We start from the raw sequence: 14,651 nt of genomic DNA, 5'->3' as shown, positions 1-14,651 counted from the left end.
GCATGGTGGCGGGCGCCTGTAGTTCCAGCTACCTGGGAGGCTGTCAGGAGAATGGCGTGAACCCAGAGGCGGACCTTGTAGTGAGCCGAGATCGTGCTACTGCACTCCTGGGCGACAGAGCGAGACTCTGCCTCAGAAAAATAAAATAAAATAAAATAAATAAATAAATTAATTAATTAATTTTCATTTTTTTTGACAAATGGAATTTTACAAGGAAGTCAGTGAGTAATGAAGGAGGTGCTGCTGTAGGCACAGCTGGGGTAAGGAGGGGGCGCTATTGGGTGTGGCGGGGTGGTCAGGGCACCTTCTCAGGCCTCTCTTAATGCCTTGCTGCGGCCCTTGGTGCTTCCTTGTGGAAACACCAGTGCTCTGTTTCCTAATGAAAATAAAGAGTCTATTTGTGTGTGTGTGTGTGCATTTCTGAATTTTTGAGGGCTTAGTGCTTATTCTGGACTCCTAATTATAGTACTTTTGTAATAAACAAATAAGTAAAAGTGAACTGAAGTACCTAAAACACCCACAAACTGATAAAAAATAAAGACAAACCAGGACAATAACCACAGAACTATGCAAAGGCTATCTTGAGGAACTCTTGAATATGGCGGCTGACCCCTTGGTGGTAACTTAGGGTTTTAGTCATGTTCATACAGCTCACAGCCTTTTCCTTTCTCCGTGGTCTTTCCTTGTCTCTTCTCCAGACTACTTAATGACTCTGTCTCTATTCTTCTCCCCCTCACAGCTCTCAGGATTAACTCATTTCCACTGTCTTCTTTTGAGGTGCATCCACTGTTCCTTGCTACTGTGTGCTCTAGACTCTACACATTTGTCACTGAATATTTTATAAATGCCACCTCCACACGTTTGCTTTCGTGATCCTTCTACTTGAGTTTTCATGAAATCCGATGGTTTCCTAAGTATTTGGTAGTTCCTCCTGCATTCATTCTCCTTCCTGCCGCCTTGTCCCTTCGACTTCCGCCATGTTGGTAATTTTCCTGTGGTGTCCCCAGCCATGCTGAACTGTGAGTGAGTTAAACCTTTTTCCTTTATAAATTACCCAGTCTCAGGCAGTTCTTTATAGTAGTGTGAAAACAGACGAATACAACATCCAACATTAATTCATGCTAAGGGAAAAGTAAAGCCCGTGAAGGAACAGAGATGTGTAGGTGGGTGTTATTTTAGATACCATAGTCAGTTATTATATTGACTACCAAGGCCATTTTTCTTCTTTATTTTATTCATTTATTTAACAAATATATAAATGAAATCTATGTGTCAACACTGTTCTAAACCTTACAAATGAATAACAGAGAGATACTGTTCTCTCCCTTAAAAGATGTATTGATTACTGAAGGAAGATGAATACAAGTGTTTGTGTATACACATACACACTATTATATATACACATACACAAACACAATCACAATCACACATGCATGCACAGAAAATTACATTATTATCCAAAGGCTTTTGATAGAACTTCATCAGCAGACAGTATTCTAAATGTCAGTTATTCTAACAGGACCTCAAACTTCCATGACTTGTGTTGCTGATAGTTTTTACTTACTGGCTAGTGTATGTGAACCAATCAATCAGCTAGTAAGGAACTATAGTGAACTTTCAGTATCTACCTTTCAGGACAGCTTTGTTATTCTCTACTTCCTTTATGTATTACAATTATAATGTGGGACTTTATTTTTAGTGTAGTTTTTTAAGAGAGAAATAACTCCTTAAAAGAAAGACAATTGCTAGCATTGGTAATCAAAGAAGAGAAATTGAAGAGGTTTAAAGACATGATAGTTACTAAATATAATGGTCTCGATGGCTCATGTCATTTCCTTTTCAGTTTTATATGCCACATTTTATGGAATCAATAATATGCCACATGCACATTCAGGGTTGTGAATGAGGAGGGTCCGTGGAATGGATGTGGCACAATGTATTCCAGAGATAGAGATACTATTATTTTAGCAAAGGCTTTGTTGAGGGTGAAAGCCTTGAGCTAAACCTTGGACAGTGATAAGGATTTGCCAGGAAAGGGGATTGGGAAAGAACTTCTAATCACACAGGATAGAGATCAGATGATTAAGACATTTCTGGCTGTAAAAAATTATAAGTACTTATTTCTGGCTAAAGATACATAGATTGGGTGCAGGAGGGGGAAAGACAGACTGAAAGGTGCCTCCAGGAAGGAAAGCTTTTAGTGGTTTAGAAGGAAATAAGAAAGACAACAGGAAGATGAATTAGGAAGATAGTACAATAATCTGGTAAAAGGAAGAATTGGATTGCTATTTTTACCCAAGGAACATTCAGTGTTTTGCATGCTGGTATACGGGAATTATACCCGCTGTGTCCGTTTATTGACTTTGTAAAATTAAAGAAGAAGGAGCAAGGGGGCTGCAATTGAAGTTAGAAAAGCTTACTGAGAAAAGATATTATGGGTCTGCGGTGTGCCAGGAACTGTGCTGCTTAATTTTCATATGTAATCTCTAATCCCAGAACTTTGTGGGGAAGATATTATACCCAGGTCTATTGCTAAGAAAAATAAGTTTCAGAGAAATTAAATGTATTGCTTCACATTCCCTAGCCGGAGTTGGGATTCTCACTCAGCTCAGACTTGGTCTAAAACTCTTATTTTCTCCCCTATACCACGTTGCAGCAGATAGACATGAAAAGGAGTAGGAGGAAACTAAGCAATTCTATGATTCTCAAAGTCAGTCTCCAGCTCTTTTCAATTTTAATAAATCAAAGCGGTAAAGGAATAATACAAACAGCCGAGTCTTCTTTGAACTCATTTGGCTCCCCAGAATAGCCGAACAAACATACCTTTACTATCACAGTTATATTATAAAGAGAAAACCCAGTACATTTTCTTTGAATACTTGTTTTGGTTGCTTTATTTGTTTCTTTCTTATGCCTGTGTGCTTCTGAGTAATTAGAGATGAATTTGAAGTAGAAGACAGTTTTCATGAAACCTGCTCATCCTTGTAAAGATTAATAGGGAGCAGAGGTGATAAGGCTCCATGCTTTTAGTCAAAACGGATTTTCTACTATATTACCAAGTCAGAACACATGGGAAAAGAACACTTTGTGATACCATGTTTAAATTTAAAAAGGGTCATTATTTTTCTTGGGAAATGTAAACATTTCTTAAAACTGTGATTTGTTTTTAATTCTGAAATTATATGACATGGGATATTAATACAGATTATGAATTGGTACAATTTCACGTTTGATCAGATTGCCTACTTAGTGAGTCAATAAGAGTGAGAAATTGTTTGATGTTGGTCAAAGCTAGGAAGATTATGTGGATGCAGAGCCTGCGGTAGACTGGGGAGAACAATGTTGATCAGAAGAAATGGATGGCTAACTACTGACTTCTAGAAGCTTGTTAAAAGCTTGGGGGCCTTCTAGTCTCAGAACAGAATAATGAGGAAGGAAAAGTGATAATTTGGAGTCCATGATGCAAACTATTTTCAGTAGAGATACCATACCTCACTTGCTCTTTCTGTAGGTATGAAGCCACCCATAACCCCCAACCTAAATAGTCCTCCTTGGGTCACTCTTTATGATATCATTTTTATTTTCTTTTAACAAATTTACCATAATCAGAAATTACCTTGTTTATGAATCTCTTTACTCGTCTGTTTGTTTACATGTTATTTTCTCACTTGCCCACTAAACATAAGCATTGTGTGGTCAGGAATCTTGTCTATGTTGTTCAACTCCTTATTTTTGTTGTCTAGAGTAATGTATGCCACAAAGGATGCAACTCTTACAAATACAAAGTTTTTGAATAATTTAGTAAATGGATACACTATTTGTAATGATCCAAATATCACTTAATATTACCATGAGTCAATATTTGTAAAGTACTTAAAACAGATCCTTGAATATGGTAAGTACTATAAATAAATTTGTTAACTAAATGAATACTGTAACTTCTTAAACTAAAATAAAATTATTTCTGGTGAGTAAGAAAAGACAAGCATTTGACTGTATGACTAAAATAATCAGGACATTTATTAATAGCTAATACCTTATAAAAGAACTTCTACCTATAAGTGATTTTGTTCACTTTATAGGGAACTTCAGGGAAATTAAATCCTTGGCCTTAACTGAATCCCTGTCTTGAAATTGACAATCAATAAAGGGAAATGCAAAATAATTGCCCTTCCTTTATACTTCATGACATTCTGTACTTCTTATGAGAGGACAGTGAATTATAATTGGCTATTTACTTGTCACCGATGCTTTATTAGAGTACAAATTTCATGAGAACAAGCCAAAATATCTGTCTTATCACTTGTCACTCTTGTGTCTTGAGAATACCACCCAGTGGTTGGCATAGGGTAGGTGCCCCCAAAATGTTTAATGAAATAATGTGTTAATTAGGATTGGAAAGAGGTGTCAAGATAGTTTTGGAAACTTCCTGAATCTTCACATAAAAGTAGATGAAGCAGGCTGGGCGCAGTGGCTCATGCCTGTAATCCTAGCACTTTGGGAGGCAGAGGAAGGCGGATCACGAGGTCAGGAGATCAAGACCTACCCTGGCCAACATGGTGAAACCCTGTCTCTACTAAGAATACAAAAATTAGCTGGGCATGGTGGTGCATGCTTGTAATCCCAGCTACTTGGGAGGCTGAGGCAGGAGAACCTGGGAGGCAGAGGTTGCAGTGAGCAGAGGTCGTGCCACTGCACTCCAGCCTGGTGACAGAACGAGACTCTGTCTAAAAAAAAAAAAAGATGTAGCAGCTTGACAAATAGCAAGATCAAAACCCATGGTCAAGATTTAAAGCAAAAATGAGTACAGTTTTTCTCTGGCAAACCTGAATATGAAAGTGGATGGAGGCAAACCACTGGTAACCACAAGACTTGCATGCTATTTGGTGTTTGAACAAAACAAGACAGGGAGAAGCAACAAAACATTAGACAGATCTGACAGGGAGAGAACCCAAAACAGCCCACACAAGTGCACTGCAGATCATGGTGAGCCAATGTGAGAATAAAAGCTGACCCACAAGGACTCCCTTCTGGGACAGGAACCCACTGTAAGGATAAACTGCTGTGAACAAAATGAAAATTGATCAAGAGAGCAACAACAGAAACAAAAGAGAAAGAGAAAGATGATAAAAGCAAGAAGAGAACAGAACCTGAAAATCTCAGAAAGATAGATACCGTATTTTCACCATTATATGAAAGAACAGAAGAACAGATTTAGTGAAATTAGAAAAGCTATGTGAACATAAATATGAACAAGAGAAATGTATTGAGGTCAAATCTCACATAAAGTAACTTAAAAGGAGAGAATGAACAGAAAAAGGGGAAGACCATTATTTATATGGGCGATGCAAAAATTTCTGAATATGCTCAAGAAACAGAACAACAAAATTCTTTGTAACCTACTGTTTCAAAATGAAATAGAAAACACTAAGAAAATGATATAAAATGTAAAAGAGCATCACAAATCATAATTAGAAAAACTCAGCAATGAGGTGACAAAACTAGGAAATAATAAGAATTATAAGAAATCTGTTTTAGAAATGAAGACTAAACTAGAAGGAATACAAGATTGAATACACACAAGTAATACCTTAAGATAAATTGAAGATAAAAAAGCAATTGCTTTTAAATAAAAAATATAAAAAGGATTTGAGATAAAATGACAAATATTGAAAATAGGCAAAGCAAAGATTCTATCACTGTCTGAAAATATTTAACCAAAATGAAAAACACCTAGTTATTTTTCAGGAAAATTTTTGTACTTTAAAGAAAAAAATCCTTTGGGCATCTCAGCTAGAATAATACTATATTTATAAGGGAAAGTAAAATAGATTCTGAATAGTCATGGAAACTCTTCCGCAAGGCATGTCATAGAAGCTAGAACTCTTTTTCCCCAAAACCAGCCATAGAACCTAAAGATATTACTCTAACTTCCCTACAGCTTTCTGTGTAAAAAGTGGCCATAAATAAATTATCTGACCTACTTTGTTTGAATGTAAATCATAAGATCTCCATTCCAGAGAGGGCCCTGCCTGACATGCAGAGAAAGCAAAGGTACACAGAGAGAGAACAAGAAGACTCTAAACAGGGAGGCCTTGCTGGGTTTCCTCATTCAGCCTGTTGGTAGCACTAGATTATACCTTTTGCCTAATCATACTTCTACAAAGCTGTCCATATTTTGTTGAGCCTAGGCATAAAAATAGTTTTTCTCCTGAATCTTTGGGTCTTTGTTCTGAATGCTCCCATGTCACGTAAAAATATGATCAAGTAAATTGATACGCCATTTCTCCTATTTATTTACCTTTTCTCAGTGATTTTTAGGTAACCTTTGCTGGGCAAAGGGGAAATTTTCCCTTGGCCCCTGTAAGTATGTAATGACTAAAATGTCTGATTACATAGATGTCAAGCAATCATAAAAATGAGAGCCAAAAGGAGATCACCTATGTAAAATCATTTTAACTGCTTTTAAAATTCATAATTGGTAGGTTTAGTATTGATATTATTATCATGAGACTAATGTTTATGTAATGTAAGATAAATGATTAATTTTATGTTTAGTTCTATCATTTCCTTTGTCCTTTTCTCACTCTGCTCACAGAAAATGGCCTGGAAATAAAGATGAACTCATCAAAGCTGAGCATCCCTAGTGCCCAGATTTTGGTCTTAAAATATCATTTATTATAATCAAAATGAACAAAGATTCTTGAAGGATAAACCTGGAAAATCTTGATATACCAGAAAGCATGGAACTTGTAAAAGATTATAAGGCTAGTGTTAAAATAATTCACAAGACAACTTAATTTAGTGAAGCTTACACAGGCCAAAGATGGGACAATTAGAGCTTCAATAAAGATAAAAAGAATGTGATGGCTTAAAACCTATCAAATATGAATAAATGCATGAATTTATAATAAAATTAAAAAAAGAAAAAGTGATTGGCCATATTTTAATAATAGTAGAGAGCAAATTCATAATCTTGAAAACTAGATAAATAGAAGGAAAGAATCAAGCATTTATCCTATATATCTTTATGAATTTTAAACAGCTTAACAAAATATTAGATGAAGGAAAACATTTCTTTACGGAATTATGTCAAGTATTGTATGAAAATGAAAGACTAGAATGAGAATATCATCATTTTGCAACCCCCATCCGTACTCATTAAGTACCAACGGCTGTTAACATCACAAAAGAGCAAAACCCAAATATTTTGTAGCTCATGGGGAAAGAACGCAATATTATTTATGTTCTTACCAAAGGGATAGCACCTGAGTCTGATTAAACCTCTGCCTCCAGCTGCCAATTTGCAGCTGAACAGAGGAATATTGAATTGCACCATGAATTTGCAATCATCAAAATCTTGACTATGGGATGCTAATGATTAAATGGCCTGGGTTTTGTAAAAGTAAAAAGCAAGAAAAAGAAAGTGATGAAGGATAATCCTGTATAGTAAAAGCAAATTGAAAGATGTATCAGCTTAAAAATAAAATAAAATAAAATTAGGCAAGTCTAGGGAAGCACCCTTGAATAAAACCTTCAAATAATACAAATAAATAATTACTATATGAGTTACTTTTGGAGGGATGGGACTGTCATTGGGATGGGGAACATGTAAAGCCTTCTCACATGACTGGAAAAATCTTATAATAATTTGCTAAGCTCTTTAGTGGGTTTATGTAGTTTTTCTATAACTTGTGTTTTGTTTTACAATAAAGAGGTCAGAAAATTACTATTTCACGAGAGTTTACACAACTGAATCACACAATATCTAGAATGATCTAGCAATGCGAAACAAATAATGCAGAAGCATCACAAATCATTTACTGTCATATGAGGCTGCTCTCAAAACTGATTGTTTCTAGCACTTTGGTAAATTACATATCCCCAGATATTGACAAAGGACAGAGATAATCTTTTATTATGGCTATTCATTCCTCTGTTTAATGCCATGTTTTGGTGATATTTTCCACTAGCAATATGTAATGTGTAGTACCTATTTTAAAATCTTACGTACTTTAAATAAAAAGTGGGAGGTGTAATAGTTTTATCATATGAAGGGTATAATATGTAGTTGCAAAGTGAGATGTTTTTTCTCATTTCATATAAGTTAAGTTGCATTTGCGTATTTCCTAATTATCAACATTGCAACATTGGACCTCTTGACTTCAGTGAACTCAAAAGGAATACTGGGGATGAAGGTCCTTGAGTTCTTATTAAGCTTCCAAGAAGCAAAGGCAGATTTAGTTTGTGCCCCGATAAGGCTGAACACAACTTTAGTTGGTCTCAATTAAATAATGTCTCTCTCTGTCCCTTTTTGTTTGTTTTGTCTTGCTTTTGGATAATACTAGATAAAACAAAGTGTAATGCTTAATTTTTTTTAAATAAAAAAACACTTCTTTGTAGTAAGTAATAAGAGTAAAGGGGTACACTAATTTTATTCAGCAGCTAATACTATATTTGTTCATATTCTGGTTATCTCTATGTCTATATCTTGTAATCTTCACGACAAGTCTCTCAAGTAATTGTTGCAACCACCCCCATTTTGCAAATGTCAAAACAGTTCAATCCGTTGTGATTTGGTAATTTGTTGAAGGACACTCTCAAAAAGTAGGTGGTGTAGCTGGAGTTTGGGCCAAAACTTTTCCCTCCAGATCCTGTATTAATCCCCCAAATAGATTGCTAAAGTACAGTTTCCAGCATCATTTCCGTGTATTTACTTTAGATATTACCATTTGAAAATTCTACATCTCATTAAAATACTAAGGAAGAGGGGAGCTTTCTTTTCCTAGTCAGCTATTTATCCAGAAAAGAGATTGAGATTTAATAGATAAACACATTCCCTTAAAGTTGGTTTCTTTAATGTCCTTTAATCATTGAGTTTCAGATTTCATTGGATAACTTAACAATAATTTCCAGGCACCAGCACCCAAATATGGTAGTCTTCAACTTAATTGTTAATATGCAGTTAAGTCTATTAGGGCAAGTACAAGAATGATGGCAGTAGAAAAAAGGGGGTGAGAAATAAGTAAATATTTCAAAAGAATGGAGTCAATTTAGTAAGGCTTTATTCTTGCACTATTTTATTTTCCCCAGATTAAAAAAATATGACACGATCCTGATCACTTCCTTAGAATCAATGTTTTTGCCTCTCCTCTCATTTGACACTCAGTCTGTTGGAGAACAGGTAGGGTTAAACTTCATACAGGAAGAGCTTTTGCCCTCATTTGGTGCTAAGGACAAATAAACCATCAATTATGCAAATATCACAAGCAAGGGGAACTGTTATCTACCCATATACTAATTACTCAAGTATTTACTACAACAGCAAGGCACCAGCAGGCTAGTTGCGTATTGTTTTGGGCATACTTGAATTTTTGGATAAATTTAATCATTGCATTTTTAAACCTCCTTACTCTCTTCTTTTAAATAACCTTTATTGATTTCTCTACCCAGAAAAATCTAAGCTCTCAAAATATAGGCTTAAGTAGAATGATGGGCAAAATAGAAGGAAGGGGAGAAGAGGTTGAGAACCATGTTCTCCAATTCAAAGCTGTTGGTGAACACGTATTGTACACAGGTGACCCACTGTACACAGGGACTTGTGTGCATTTTTTTCACAGATTTAAGTGCTGAAATTCCACCATTTACTTAATTCTTAATATTCTTAATTATTCTAAATTAACGTCAGAGGCAGATAAAGTGTGTTTCCGTTCTACTGTCTCTCCAACTCCCATCCATTACTTATCTTTCCTTCTTTCCAGTCAGCTCATATTTCAGTTATAATGACTTGTTTAGTAGACTATTCTATACTAAAAAATTTATTTGATTTGGAAATTCTGACCTGTGTGTTTTTTTTCCTTGAAATCAGTGAATAGAACTGGATTAAGAGAAATCTTTTTGAAAATAATAATGAAAACAAGAGTTTAACAAAATAAAACTAGAACTGCTGAGGTTAAAACTTGCCAGTGATAGCACCTTGGCATGAATAACTCTGTGTGTGCATGTGTGTGTATATGTGTGTTATTGTATTATTTATGGAAGGTGGAGTCTTTCTATTTCTGCCAAGTTATCATATTTCTCCAGTGGGCTCTGAGGTGCTTCTGGCCTCTTTTCCTGCTTGTAGGTATCATAGGACTATGGAGGAGCATCCCATGGCTTGGGCAGCAAGTTCTCTCAAGAGTTCTGCATTCTCCATGGGAATTTCCAAATTCTCACAGTAATCTAATTCATAACAACCTAAATACTTCTGATATTTGTAAGTAATTGTTGAAAACGCAGGTGAATTTTAACTTGGAAAGAAATGTATTGTAATTTAAAAGTTCTGAACCAGAAAGTTAATTTGCCCTTTTAAAAAATTGAAATGAAAAGTTTTTGCCAAAGTGGCAGAAAGAAGGCTCTCAGGCAGCCTCTGGGGAAAGCTCAAAGACTTCCACTTTGGTTTACTTTACACTTAATAATTTTAAATATATTTGAATACATTATGAAAAGATATAGCAGTACTGATGTGCCAGTGCCCAACTCAAAGAACTCTGAAAAAACTTGCAAACTAGTGAGTCTAGAGTGGCTTCTTTTATCATTCACACCCAACTAAAAGCAGAGGAAAAGCCTCAGAATCAGTAGAAACTTTTCTGTATGATCATTCATGAGGAATTAGGTTGGTGCAAAAGTAACTGTGGTTTTTACCATTGCTTTAAGGGTGAAAACCATGATTACTTTTGCACCAATCTAATATAATAAGAATTTAGCCTCAGGAGAAAGACCAAAGCACCTTATCTTATATTGTAGAAAGTGCTGGAGATGGTGAGTAGCTAAGCTAGGCTTGTGATTCAGGGAAAAAACTAAAGATTCAAAATATTAATTTTAATTGATAAGTGAAGTATGCTTCATCTATACGCTGGAATTCAAAGTCATCAGTTTTAAAAAACAACACTAATTTACATTCCCACCAACAGTGTAAAAGCGTTCTTATTTCTCCACAGTCTTGCCAGCATCTATTGTTTCTTGACTTTTTAATAATTGCCATTCTGATTGGCGTGAGATGGAATCTCATGGTGGTTTTGATTTGCGTTTCTCTAATGATCAGTGATGTTGAGCTCTTTTTCATGCTTGTTGGCTGCATAAATGTCTTCTTTTGACAAGTATCTGTTCATATCCGTTGCCCACTTTTTGATGTTTTTTCAAAAATAAATTTGTTTAAGTTTCTTGTAAATTCTGGAAATTACAGAATTTAAGTTCAACCATTGTGGAAGACAGTATGGTGATTCCTCAAGGATCTAGAACCAGAAATACCATTTGATCCAGCCATCCCATTACTGAGTATATACCCAAAGGAATATAAATTATTTTACTATAAAGACACATGCACACGTATATTTATTGAAGCACTATTTACAATAGCAAAGTCATTGAACCAACCTAAATGCCCATCAATGATAGACTGGATAAAGAAAATTTGGTACATATATACCATGGAATACTAGGCAACGATAACAAGGAATGAGATCATGTCCTTTGCAGAGACATGGGTGAAGCTGGAAGCCATCGTCCACAGCAAACTAACACAGGAATAGGAAACCAAACACCGCATGTTCTCACTCATAACTGGGAGTTGAACATTGAGAAGACATGGACACAGGGAGGGGGACAACACATACCAGGACCTGTTTAGGGGTGGGGGGTGAGGGGAGGGAGCTTAGAAGACTGGTCAATAGGCACAGCAAACCACCATGGCACATGTATACCTATGTAACGTTCTGCACATGTATCCCAGAACTTAAAGTAAAATTAAAAATAAATAAATAAATAAAAGTAACACTAAGAAGAGACAGCATATCCAATGCCACAGAAAAGTAGAAAAATTCACTGGCAAGGATATCATCTCAGATATTTTTGAATGAGAAAAATAAATTAGAGAACAGAATAACCTCAATCCCTTATATACATGAAATGTTTTATTGTTCACACTAAAGAGAATGTTAAAACACGTAAACTAATCTATTATTACTTCTGGAAAAAAAATTATCAGCCTATGACCATAGATCATTACTACCATTTTTACATGAAGTGTAAAACACCGCTAACACAGCAGATGTAGCTCAATAACTGCCAGGCAATTTGCTACAGCCATGATTTGGTATAGCCATTGGGAAGTGGGTTGTCCTGGAGCTTGGACTAGACCTCCTCAAGGGTGTTTCCGCCAAGTGACCATATTGACACTAGGCTGTCACAGGTGGCTTCAAGTTCTAGGAGAGTCTTTCCAGTGATATCTTGGGATTTTTGATTCACATCAAATGTGAGCATTTCCTATTATGGGTGAATGTGAAGACTTTACCATATCCTAACATTTGAGGATTTTTAGCACGTGTGAGTTTATAAGTGTGTTTGAGATGTGTCACAGGTGTGTAGCTCTACTTCTGGGATTCACTCTTTGCTAGATCGATAAGTAACGGAATAATGATAAAATGATAGTGATGATTATGACAATGATTTTAAAAAGGTCAGAGAGACTGGTTGTTTTGTATGCATCTAAATAGAATCAGTAAACATATACTTGTATAGGTAATTCATTCATCATGTCTACTCAGATTGGTCTTGTGTACTGCAATGCCATTGCTGTGGTTGTTTCTAAGATTGTCAGAAATTTTGAAGATGGCTATAGTTGACGATATTACCAAGTGATGCTATCAGCAAGGCTGTAGAACTGTGTTCAAATGCATGCCTTCAAAGTTCTTTTGCTTCCACAATCTCTGAGTCATACTTAGCAAATGGTTGTGAAGTCTTATGTGAAGAACTGTTGCATTTTGTCAGTGAATACGTGATTGATTGCAGAAGAGCACTTATTTCAATGGCTGTTCGTGAGAATAGATAAAATTCTACCCAAGATAATTGATATGAATCTTCCTGAAATCTAACATTCCAGAAATGGAAAGTGGAGCCTTTCATCAAGGGGTTCAATGAGTCTTCCTCTCTGACTTAGGTTAATGCCACCTTCTTCTCTTTCTCTGTTTATTCCTAGAATGCAGGCTCAACAGTACCAGCAGCAGCGTCGAAAATTTGCAGCTGCCTTCTTGGCATTCATTTTCATACTGGCAGCTGTGGATACTGCTGAAGCAGGGAAGAAAGAGAAACCAGGTAAGCAGTAGGGTTCTGAAGGCAAGATGCTTCATTGATTAATGTCCATCTAGCCTAATTACCTGCTTTTCCTTCCTCTCTTCTACTCTGCCTCTCTCCCTTCCTATTCCTCTATTCCTTCAATCTTCCCTTTTTAAAAATAATTATTTAGAGGAACCTAAGAAATATCCTGTCTCCCATTGCAAGTCCTGGATTGCATGACGACGATGATGATTAATATAATGATCAAATTAGCAGCTACTATGTATAGAACATTGACCAGCAATCAGGTGCTTTATTATGTTACCTCTCTACCTCAAAAAAAATGCACTGCAACTTGTTTTTCTCCTTAATTTCAGATTTACAGAGGAGGAAACTGAGGCACAGAGAACCTAAAGCACCTTCTCTATGCCACTCACAAAGTCATAAGTAGGCTGTGGAACTGACAGTCTGTTTAAATCTGTGATCCACCATATATGGATGATGTCATTCCTTCTACAAGACAGAGAAAGGAACAATAACTTGCACTGAAATGGCTCATTTGACAACTGTTATTTCTTTCTTTCCTTTTTTTTTTTGAGATGGAGTCTTGCTTTGTCACCAGGCTGGAGTGCAGTGGTGCAATCTCAACTCACTGTATCCTCCATCTCCCGGTTCAAGCAATTCTCTTGCCTCAGCTTCCAAAGTAGCTGGGGCTACAGGCATGTACCACCATGCCCAGCTTATTTTTGTATTTTTAGTAGAGTTAGGGTTTCACCATGTTAGCCAGGATGGTCTCGATCTCTTGACTTCATGATCTGTCTGCCTCGACCTCCCAAAGTGCTGGGATTACAGGCATGAGCCACTGGGCCCAGCTGACAACTGTTATTTCTGATAGAATATTTTCTCGATTTTTAGTCTTAACTATTTTTGATCATCTCTTCTTTTATAGAAATATTTGCTTCTAAAAGGAGATGCCACTAAATCATTTAGCAAAGTCTCTGGCACATAGTAAGAGGGAGTTAAATTAATACTAGTTTTAGCTCTTTTATCAGTTTTCTTTCTCTCTTCTCTTGATCATTCTTTGGTTCAATACTTTGGTTAATATTCATCATATTTCTATTATTCACTGGACAATAAGGATAGAGATAAAAAAAAAAAACATAGATCCTGCAATTAAGGTTCTCAGGAATGAACTTGGTTATATCTGGAAGTTAAGGAGTTTTCTGTATGTTGATTAGGTTTTCTTCCTTTCATTCAGAAAAAAAAGTGAAAAAGTCTGACTGTGGAGAATGGCAGTGGAGTGTGTGTGTGCCCACCAGTGGAGACTGTGGACTGGGCACGCGGGAAGGCACTCGAACTGGAGCTGAGTGCAAGCAAACCATGAAGACCCAGAGATGTAAGATTCCCTGCAACTGGAAGAAGCAATTTGGAGGTAAGCCTCATGCTACTGAGTTAATCTCCTACCCTAAGATAATTCTCAAATTTTTCCACCAAATGTCTTTTTAAGGATGAGTACTTTTTATTTTAAATAACTTTATCTTATCAGACACAAAGTGACC

At 36.1% G+C, this 14,651-nt stretch overlaps 1 protein-coding gene across 2 annotated transcripts in view; it reads left to right on the top strand.

Annotated features, from left to right (window-relative positions):
* PTN (pleiotrophin) overlaps positions 1-14,651 on the top strand; it is a 109,918-nt gene that overhangs the window by 69,438 nt on the left and 25,829 nt on the right. For both annotated transcript variants that reach the window (XM_023190092.3, XM_023190091.3), the window contains exons 2-3: positions 13,016-13,131; positions 14,351-14,524. In XM_023190092.3, coding sequence (XP_023045860.1) covers positions 13,017-13,131; positions 14,351-14,524 — 289 coding nt within the window. In that variant the 5' untranslated portion in view covers position 13,016. The remainder of the gene's footprint in view (positions 1-13,015; positions 13,132-14,350; positions 14,525-14,651) is intronic.

Source organism: Piliocolobus tephrosceles, chromosome 8, assembly GCF_002776525.5.
Source record: "Piliocolobus tephrosceles isolate RC106 chromosome 8, ASM277652v3, whole genome shotgun sequence".
Taxonomy (NCBI): domain Eukaryota; kingdom Metazoa; phylum Chordata; class Mammalia; order Primates; family Cercopithecidae; genus Piliocolobus; species Piliocolobus tephrosceles.
Note: the sequence above shows the minus strand (reverse complement) of the source record. Positions and strands in the feature narration are given on the sequence as shown.